At 47.7% G+C, this 10,775-nt stretch overlaps 1 protein-coding gene across 3 annotated transcripts in view; it reads left to right on the forward strand.

Moving 5' to 3' along the window:
- ctdspla (CTD (carboxy-terminal domain, RNA polymerase II, polypeptide A) small phosphatase-like a) overlaps window positions 1-8,084 on the forward strand; it is a 163,040-nt gene extending 154,956 nt beyond the window's left edge. For all 3 annotated transcript variants that reach the window (XM_052015550.1, XM_052015549.1, XM_052015551.1), the window contains one exon: window positions 3,252-8,084. In XM_052015550.1, the coding sequence (XP_051871510.1) occupies window positions 3,252-3,377 (126 nt within the window). In that variant the 3' untranslated portion in view covers window positions 3,378-8,084. The remainder of the gene's footprint in view (window positions 1-3,251) is intronic.
- The last annotated feature ends 2,691 nt before the right edge of the window (window positions 8,085-10,775 follow it).

A 10,775-nucleotide genomic window follows, 5' to 3' on the forward strand; every position in this document is an offset into this window, starting at 1 on the left:
ATTCTTAAAGGGCTTGATAGACCAGATGCAGGGAGGATGTTTATGAAAACTGAGAAGTCTAGGAGGCAGTTTGAGAAGCAGAGGGTAGGCTGTTTTGGACTTGATGAGAAGTTTCTTCATTCTGATGCTAGTACATAGAACATTATAGCACAGGAACAGGCCCTTCAGCCCACCATGTCTGTGCCGACCATGATGCTAAATTAAACTAATCCCATCTGCCTGCACATTCTGCCATTCCCACCTGTTCCTGCCCCTGTCTAAATGCCTCTTAAACATTACTATCATATCTGCTGCCACCATTTCCCCGGCAGCAGGTTCCAGGCACCTACCATTCTTTGTGTAAAACAAAAACTTGCCTCATAAAACTCTGTTAAACTTTCCCCCTCTCAGCTTAATCCTATGCCTTCAAGTATTTGACATTTCCACCCTGGGGAAAAAGACTATCTATGCCTCTCATGATCTTATAAACTTCTATCAGGTTGCCCCCCCCCCCAGGCTCTGACGCTTTGGTGAAAACAACTTGTTTGTCCAAACCCCTTCTTACAACTAATACTAATTCAGGCAACATCCTGGTGAAACTCTTCTGCACTTCTCCAAAACCTCCCAAAATGCTTCACCTCACACTTGTCTGAATCAAACTCCATCTGCCATTTTCCACCCACATTTCCAGCTGATCTATATCCTACTGTGTCCTTTGACAACCTTCCTCGCTATCCACAACACCCACCACCAATTTTTGCCTCGTCTGCAAACTCATTAATCACTCCACCTACCTTTTCGTCCAAATCATACAACAGAGGTTCCAGCACTGATCCTTGCCTCTAGTCACAGAACTCAAGTAAGAATGGCACATCTCCACCACTACTCTCCCTCTCCTATGGCCAAGCCAATTTTGAGTCCAATCCACCAAATAACCATGTGCCTTAATCTTCTGGACCAGTCTACCATGAGGTACCGTGTCAAATGGTTTACTAAAGACCATGTAGACAGCTCCACTGCCCTATCCTCATCAATCATCTCTGTTACCACCTCGTGTAAATCGTATCCCTAAGAATCTTCAGTAAGTTCCCTACCATTAATGTAAGGCTCACCCATCTGCCTTTAGAGAGCTGTCGAGGCTCGGTCAATGTGTTCATTCAAAACAGATGTTGCTATTTCTGAACGTTAAGGGAATTGAGGAATATGGGGCTTGGATCTTGATGCATGGTGAAGCAGGTTAAAGGGGCCGAATGGCCTACTCCTGCTATTTCTAGGTACTTATGTAAATTATCCCTTTGTCTAGATTAAAAGGGTGGGGGTGAGGAGTCAAAGGGTAGTTGATGGGCATGGGGAGAGAATAAACTGGCGGTACAGAGAAGCAAGGTGATGGGCATTGGGTCTGATGGGATGGTCCCTTGGGAGTAGCATAGAGTGATAGTTCCCTTCTCTCTGGTTATATTTATACAGTGCTGTTCATTCCCTTGATCACAGTTAGATCAGTGATGAGTGATACTTTGATTCCATCTACCCCGTTAAATTCTTCAATTCCTTTTGGATGGATGGATTGGATCACCTTTCAATCTTCTGTCCTGATGATAAATCAGTCCCAATCATGCATCATGTTGAACTAACTTAGCACTTTGTACTCCAATATCACTCTGGTGATTCTGTGTCACATGCTGTCGAAAACCAGTAGAGCCTTCCAGATGTGGTCTAACCAGAGATGTACACATTCCAGGCATAACTTCCCTTCCTGATATTTGCATTTAAAATATACAACAGAATTCTCTCAGCCTTCCTCCAGATCCCTCTGAAGAAACTGTCCCACATTTGACTGCTAGTCAGGTATTTCTTGCAAGGGGGTGGGGTGGAAATAGTTGGTCTGGTTCCCTGACTAGGGAAAAGAATTGGGGGCAGGTACCGATTACAGTTCAGTAATGCTTGCTGGATAGTGGACTTGGAGCAGGAGATGGGTATCAGCACAGCTTCATTTGAAGAGTGGCTGGGATTCTGCTGGGTTATCGGTGCAGGAATGGAGAGCTATTGAACAGGCTGGGGAAGCCAGTGAGGATAGTATCTCCATTAACCAGAAGACCAAGAGCTGCAAGCTTATGGGCACAATATCACATTCATTTACCTCACCACCCCCGCCCCACCCCCCCCCCCCCCCAACCCCGCAAGATGCAGGAGATCTCCGTCACTATGTATATCACCTTTCCTCCTTCAGTGCTTGATCAATCAGCCATGATATTATTGAATGCCAGAACAGGTACACAGGGCTGTTGCTATTGCTGTTGCCTTTTGTACCTGTTCTGGCATTTCTGTTGCGCTTAATGCTTTCTGTTTCTGAATACTAGTGTTGCCACATTTACCAACTGTCTTGTGGTTTTATCCAAATAGTCGGTCTACTGAAAGTGGCCACACAGGTAGACAAAGTGGTAAAGAAGGCATAGAACATACTTGCCTTCATTGGTCGGGAGATTAAGATTGAGAGTCAGGAAGTCCTGGTTAGGCTGCACTTGGAGTACTGTGTGCAATCCTGGTCGCCCCATTACAGGAAGGATGTGGAGTCTTTGGAGTGGGTGCGGAAGAAGTTCACCAGGATGCTGCCTGGATTAGAGGGCATGAGCTATAAGGAGAGGTTGGACAAACTTGGGTTGTTTTCTCTGGAGCGTCGGAGGCTGAGGGGAGACCTGATAGAAGATTATAAAATTATGAGAGACACAGATTGGGAAAAAGATTCTGACTGCATACCCTAAGTAGAAATGTCAAGAACTACAGGACATGCATTTAAGGTGAGAGGGGGGGAAGCTTAAAGGAGATGTGCTGGGCAGGGTTTTTTTTTACACAGAGTGAAGTGGGTGACTGGAACAGGCTGCCAGAGGTAGTGGTGGGAGCAGATACCCATTTAACAGGCTGTCAGATAAACATAAATACACAGGGAATGGAGAGACGTGGATCATGTACAGGCAAAAGAGATTTAGATTAATTCGGCACCATGTTCGACACAGATATTGTGGGCCGAAGGGCCTGTTCCTGTGCTATACTGTCCTATGTTCTATAAAGTCTTGACGTCCCTCCCAGTACCTTCGACACATGGACTACAACCCTTCAAGAAGGTGGATCTTTGTCCCTTCTTCGTGGCCATCACCTACTGCGTCCACATCCCAATATTAACCATCTCTACTGTTTCTGAATTTGGGAAAAAAAGGCAACGTTTTTTTTGTGGGGGGGGAGGAAATTGGCTCACGCAAGTGTCCTTTCTTCTGCAGGTGCCTGTGCAGTCCTGGTTCGACGACATGTCGGACACGGAGTTGTATGATCTGATCCCATTCTTTGAAGGACTGAGCAAAGAGGAGGATGTTTACACTATGCTGCAGAACCTCCGTGGCAGGTAGCGACTGTGCACCAGGCATGTCCTCCTCGCAGATTCCTTGCGTTGATCTTGGCCCGATTTTTATTTCCTACCCACACACACCCCTCCCCCTCCCCACCCCCTTTTTTTTGCAGCATTGTGTTTCTTTTTGTAACAAGAAAGCTTCCTTCAGTTTTTTTCCCCCCATGCCGTGCACAACTGTACTTGGATCAGAACTGCAACCTGTGGAGTAGGAGCAGGAAGGTATCTCCAAACGGGAAAGCACTTCGGCAGTTGCTGCCGTGAGCTCGCCACGGACACGGTGATTGACGATTGCTCGGCCTCTCGAAACCTGCCGTCAGAAAGTCACACATGACCAGACTTAAAGGAAACAACTATCATTTAAAAAAAACACACACCACATGGAAAACAAGGAGAAACAGTCTGCTGCAGACTGCAGTTGGAATATAAACCTTCTCCTTCTCTCCGCCTACCAAAAACAAGTATTCGGGCAGTTCTGTGATATTTTTTTAAAAGTTTATTTCCTCTTTGGTTTCTTTTCACAGATATTGCTATGCAGACAGTCATACTGATCTACAGTAGCTGACCTTGTTCTGTGATCTCCTTTTTGCAGAATGAAGTGCCTTTTTGAAAACAGAATTGATAATTTTAGACGAGAAAAAAGCAAACTTAATTTTTTTGTACACCGCATATTCCAGAGATCTTTTATCTTTTAATGACTGTATGTTTTAAAACGAAAAAAAAACAAAAATTAATCTTTATGAGCACTGTTATTTATGCTGAACACATTGAATTATAAGTGCTGGGTACAAGATTTGCAGAGCCATTAAACTTTTAAATTTTACATCAATTGGCTTAACAATAGTTCATGGCACCAAATTATAATATTTTTCATTGCTATTTTAAATATAGGGATGGTATAAGATTACCTTGTGGGCAGCCATTGCCGTATGACTTGACAAGGGAAGCAGGAGTCATGACAAGTGTCACCAGGGTACTTGGGGGAAATGTCACTGTTCTGCCAACAGTCGCGACGGATGTTTTTCCTCCGACTTCCCCTCCCGCCTGCCGTCCTGTCGTTTCCTCTCTGACCCCCTCTGATTGCTGAGAGGTCTTTCTGAACCCCCCCCCCCCCCTCCACTCACAACTGTGGCTGGGCTTTTCGGTTTTAAATGTCCAGGACTTGGGAGAAGGGCAGGGGTGGGGGTGAAGAGGAGGAGGGGAGATGCTCGCTTTGGATCCACTGTCTGTGCTCTTCAAGGGCAGCGGAGGTTTTTGCAAGTGGGGGCATATTGTACAGTGGGGATTTCAGGGCTTTCAAGATGCAAACTTTGCAAATTACACCAGTGTTTTATGTCTTGTTTCAAACCTTTTTCTCCATGAATGAAAGCAAAATACTTCATCATAGTGAAGCAATTTCAACACAAAGCAGTGGTTTATCATGTGACTTTCATACTCACCTTGCCACCAGCTTTGTGTCTAAAACTCAGTGGGCGGGGTGGGTGGCTTGCCGCCTTTTATTGAAGCTGGGGTTCAGGGCCAAGAGACGGTGTTGCTTTTGTGTTGCCCCACTAGGTGAGTGAGGTTTTCTACCGAATCGGAAGACACGAGATTGTCATGGGTTTTGTTTCTGTCTCCCGCCCACCACCACCTCCTCTCGCACAGGATCAGGAGCCGGCTGACTGACTGACCTCGGGAGCCACATTTGTGTCCGAGCTGATCTGGGGCTCAGCTCCCCGTAACTCTGCGCCGCCCCCCCCCCCCCCAATCCCCAGAGCCATGAGTCCTTTCCCAGCCTAGAGAAACTACTCAGGCTCGGGGCTGAGCCCTGTCGCTTCCTCCCTGACTCTGACCCCTCTCTAGCCGGTGACCGTGACCCAGGTCAGCGACACCCGCCTTGTACCCTTGCCCGTGGGGTTGAAACGGGCCGCCAGTGCTGTCCCGCAGTTTAACGTGGCAAGTTGCCCGCCGTCAGTAGTTGGCGCGACTGCATTTTATATTGGTGGTTGGCTCCCTAACAGTGCTCGAAAGGGGCAGTGATCTCTACAAAACTCGGCTTGCTCCAATGGCTTGACTTGCCTCTGTCCTGGTTTGCCAGCAAGATATATATTTATATAGAGAGAGACAAATAGAGGCCCTTCGGCCCGTCATGTCCCTGCTGATCCTCAAGTACTCCATTCCCCAGCACTTGGTCCGTGACCTTGGCGATTCAAGGGCTGGCCCAGGTGAGAGGTCGGTTGGTATTCACAGTGCCCGCCCGGCCCCTGCTTCCTGGCGGTGGTGGCAAGCGAGCTGGGCGGTGGAATCGGCCACACATGCCGGCGTCGGGGACCGAGGGGGTGCAGACTCGTGTGTGTGAGTGCAGCGATCCCTGTAAAACGATGAGTGCTCTCGGAGGAAGAGGATAGAAAGGTCACCCAGCGCTGTGTTCCTCGGGGAGAATGATGTTCCCGAAACGCCAGGCTGTATCCACACAATGTAGCAAGCCATGGCAATGAGCGTGGTGTGGGGCGGGCAGTACAACAGGGTCCCCGCCTCTCCCATAGGGTCAGGAGTCGGCTGACTGACCTCGGGAGCCCGCTGTACCACTCGGCCACATTGTGTTGATCTCGGGCACAGGGTGTACCCGCAGCAGCCAGGGTTATTACCAGAGCCCTTTGCCGCGTTCCCTGCAGACTGTCTCAGAGGCTGAGAGCAGACACCATCCCACTTGGAGGAGACCATTTAGTCTCCCTGTTGGCCGTCCCGCTCTCTGCAGTCTTCCTGAACCGATTCCATCATTTAAACCTGTCACTGACCCTGTTTCCCCACAGATGGGCATGCTGGCCGTGTCTCTGCCCCCCCCCCCCCCGTTCCCCGTCTCTCGCCAGTGAAGGCTGGGTTGCAATGTCGACCCTTTTGCACTGATAATGGAGACACAAGAGACTGCAGTTGCTGGGATCCGGAGCAACAAACAATCTGCTGGAGAAACTCGGGCAGCATCTGTGGAGGGAAATGGACTCGACGTTCCGGATTGAGACTCTCCAGCAGTTTGTTTTGCTTGAGGGGCCAGTTTTTAAACCAAGTTCTCTTGTCGCTTACTGGGAATACATTATGTGTCACACAGCAAGTGTTCTTGCTTGGGGGTAGGGTCCTCGTCGCGGTCTTTACCCAGAGTTGCTGTCTGCACACTGCCCCCAGGTCGGATGGATCCAATGCTTGCTGTCATCTTGTGGTTTCCGAAGCGCTGTTGGCAGCCCAGCCTCGCCGTTTCAAACCGTTCCCCATCACTGAATCACCTCCAGCCGACTCCGGCCACTTCACCTGATTACCATTTCCCACAGCAGCCCCTCCTCTCCCCCCCCCCCCTCCCCCCAGCTGCTGCAGAGGTGGCGATTTCCTCCTTATATAATTGTCTCAAACCAAAGTGTGGCGTGCACTGAACTTCAGTCTGTAACCAGAGGGCACAGTGGCACTTCTCCTTCCAGCACTTTCCTCGGGGCTGGCAAGTTGTTAGAATTATTTTTAAACAGTCAGGCTTTTCAAACATTAACCCTCCCCTCTTCCGAGTTTAGCACCCCAGGCTGCTCTCTAACGTGCGCCCTCTTCATTGGGCGGCGACTTGCTTTTGTTAAACGAACTGTGTTTCAGAAATGTTTTTTTTACCTCTGCCCTAATGTATAGTCACAGAGGCGAAACAAATGTGCCAACATTCTGGTGTTGCTGCTGTGTGTGTTTGTGTGTGTGTGTCCAGTCAGGAAAGGCTGGGTAACCAACTGTCAGGGTCATTGTAATCTCTAACTTCTATTCCCTTGGAGGCATTAACATTGCGTTTGTATCGTGACACCAGGTATACAATGATCTGGGTTGGTTTGAGGTTGTGTGTGTGTGTGTGTGTGTACGTGTACAATATACTATGGTGTCAATGTAAGAGGCACATACTCGGCCAGTTAGCTAAACATCACTTTGTTTTTGTTTTAAAGGCTAATTCTGTCCATCTCTTTTCTAACATAACCTGTTGGGCCCAAACCAATGGTTTATCCTCTCCATTTTCCTCGTAGAATCTTGGTCAATAAATGAACCACTTGCCTTAAAATCCAATAGATGAATGTTAGTACAAAGTAATTTCTGTTCAAGACACAAGATGTATAAACTCTCTCTACGGTGATCTCCACCAAGCAGTTGCTTTTTTCGAAAGGCACGGGATTGTACAGGGAGCACAATACTGGCCAGCTGTTCCGAGGGCAAATTTTGGCATTCCGTTAATCTTTAAACTTGTAAACTCTTCAGCTGTTTTTTTAAAACATAAATCCGGTGTTCGGTGCCTCAGATTCCAAAGGTGCTCCAAAGGACGCTTGCCTGGTCAATGATTGCCTGGGGGATTGCGGGCGGGTGGGGTGAGAAAGGAGAGGGTAACTATGCAAAACAAGCGATGCAGACCAGGGGAATCTTCCACACGTCCTTTCCATCTGGTTAGATCGTTCCCCTGCCTCCTCCGGACGGGGCGAAAGAACCGTGTGCTTGTGGCGTTGGCAACAGGGACAGGAGTGGAGGGGAAAGGCGGCAGGAGGAGGGGGTGGTGAATGACTTGTTTTTCATGGTTTGTGGTTCTGGAGTCGGTGACACTTTTCCACTTTGATCAGCAATACTTGAGAAACACTATGAGTTTGAGGGAAGAAACACTTGTTACTGTCGGTTACTGAATAAATCTGTTTCTTTACTTTCGCCAATAAAATAAACTTTTAAACAACTGTGGTGCGAGAATTTTTTCTCATTATTATTGGTTTATTATTATCACTTGTACCCAGCTTTTACGCCGTCCTGGCAGATCATTCCATACATAAGTACAGCGAGGTAGTAAAAAGAAACAATGCAGAATTAGTTACAGAGAAAGTGCGATGCGGGTGGACGGGGGCCACGACGAGATGGATTGGGAGATCAAGATTTCATCTTTAGTGGATGAGAGGTCCGTTCAGGAGTCAGAATACAACGGGAGCCACCCCCCTTCCCATTGAAACACACTGTTCAAATTGAGTGTTTTAATGAGAAAATCCGTTGCAAGCTACAAACTTCAAAGGTTGGTGACTTCAAAGGCATTTTGTTAATGGCACAAGAACAGAGCTTAAACGCAGCAGCACTGGGCGCCGGTTCAGCGGCTGAAGCCTTCAAAATGAGGCAACTGACGAAAGATATCTTATGCCAAAAGCCTGCTCCAGCCTAAATCATCACAGCAGCAGATCTTCCGTGCAGAGGCCCAAATCTCTCTATCTCTCTCTCTCTCTCTCTCTCTCTCTCTTTATCTCTCCCCCTCTCTCTCTCCCCCTCTCTCTCTCTCTCCCCCCCCCCCCCCCTCTCTCTCTCTCTCTCACTCTCACACACACACACGTGAGCAGTTCCTGGGGATCAGATACGACTTCACCTCCGGTTCTGTGACTGGTGAGACCAATGTGTGAACAGCACACTTTTCCACAGAGGGGTAGGTGCCTGTCAATGTGGTGGGCAGGTAGTGAAGCGGCCCTCCTCAGTTCCTTTATGCCTGGCCTCCTGGTTCTCAATTCAACCCAGAAGCTCCTCCTCCACTTTGAGCGGTGGTCGAAGACAACGTCGAGTTTCTTGTCATAGGCACAGGTGCAATGAAAAACTTCCTTGCAGCAGCATCACAGGCACAGAGCAGCATTCACAAGAAAAACCTAAATTATACAAGATTTTTACAAGGACACAATCAGGACAAAAAGTCCATTTAAAGTCTGTGGTGTCAGGTGTGACACACACACGCGTAGTGTGCAGGTGGTACAGCGGTTAAGTTACCGGACCATTGACCTGATGATAGAAGTTCCACTTTTATCACAGTTGGGAATTTAAATTTAAAGTAGTTAAATAAATCCGGAATGAAATGCTAGCCACATTTCGCTTCCATGAAGCTACTGGATTGTTGCAAAAGCCCATCGGGTTTACGATTGTCCTTCGGGGGGAACCTGCCCTCCCAAATAGGTTTGGCCCTTCCATAGCTCCAGCCCCACCAGTATGTCGACTAATCTGCCTCCTTGTTCCCAGGCAATAAATACCTGCCACTCTCATACCAAACATACATTGTCATAGAGAGATACAGCACAGAAACAGGCCCTTCGGCCCACCGAGTCTGTACTTCACTGATCCCATTTTATTCTCCCCACATCCCCATCAATACTCCCCAGATTCTACCCCTCACCCACACACCAGGGGGCAATTTACAGCGGCCAATTAACCTTCCAATCCGCACATCTTTGGGATGTAGGAGGAAACCCACGTGGTCACAGGGAGAACGTGCAAACTCCACACAGACAGTGCCCGAGGTCGGGATTGAACCCGGGTCTCTGGGGCTGTGAGGCAGCAGCTCTACCCTCTGTACCACTGTGCCGCCCACGTGGTTGAACCTAAACTGCCTTCTCTTTTCGGAATAAACTGGAGATGGGCAATAAATGCCTTTCACTCTCATACAAACACATTCGCTCACCCACAAACACATAGTAATTGACACAAAATGGATATGGGTCAGTTAGTATCAAAAGATAATGGTTCACCGGGCTGCATCCTGTGTATGGGCAGGAGTTTATGATTTTTATTATTATTGTCACCTGTACTGAGGTACAGTGAGAAAACTTTGATTTTGCATGCCATCCATACAGATCATTTCATTACAACCATGCATTGAAGTATGTAGAACATAGAACACTACAGCACAGTACAGGCCCTTCGGCCCACGATGTTGTGCCGACATTTTATCCTGCTCTAAGATCTATCTAACGCTTCCCTCCCACATAGCCCTCCATTTCTCTATCATTCATGTGCCTATCTAAGAGTCTCTTAAATATCCTTAATGTGTCTGCCCCCACCACCCACCACTCTCTGTGTAAAAAACCTGACATCCCCCAATCACCTTAAAATTATGTCCCCTCGTGTTAGCCATTGTCACCCTGGGAAAAAGTCTCTGACTGTCCACTCGATCTATGCCTCTTAACATGTTGTACACCTCTATCAAGTCACCTCTGATAGAGTAGTACGAGAATTAAGTTTGGCAGAAGAATAGGCAAACCATGAGATTTTTATGATCTTTTGACAACTATTCAGCAATTTCAATGTGTAATACAAGGTGTTGTGCTCCATTCTAATCATTCACTGCGACTCATTGCTCAGACCAGGGTCTAATCGGGGATCAACAAAGAACCTGCTGGAGCAATTCTGTGAGGTGAGCAGCATTTGTGGGAGGAAAGGAATTGTCCACGACTGTTGAGAGTCCTGGTGACGTTAATCGGGCAGGAGGTACAGAAGCCTGAAGTCCCACACCACCAGGTTCAAGAACAGCTACTTCCCTTCAACCATTCGGTTCTTGAACCAACCCTAATCACTGCAGTTTAGCAACATTATGAACACTTTGATCACTTTGCACTTAAATAAACTTTGT

The sequence above is a fragment of the Pristis pectinata genome, chromosome 5, assembly GCF_009764475.1.
Source record: "Pristis pectinata isolate sPriPec2 chromosome 5, sPriPec2.1.pri, whole genome shotgun sequence".
Classification (NCBI taxonomy): domain Eukaryota; kingdom Metazoa; phylum Chordata; class Chondrichthyes; order Rhinopristiformes; family Pristidae; genus Pristis; species Pristis pectinata.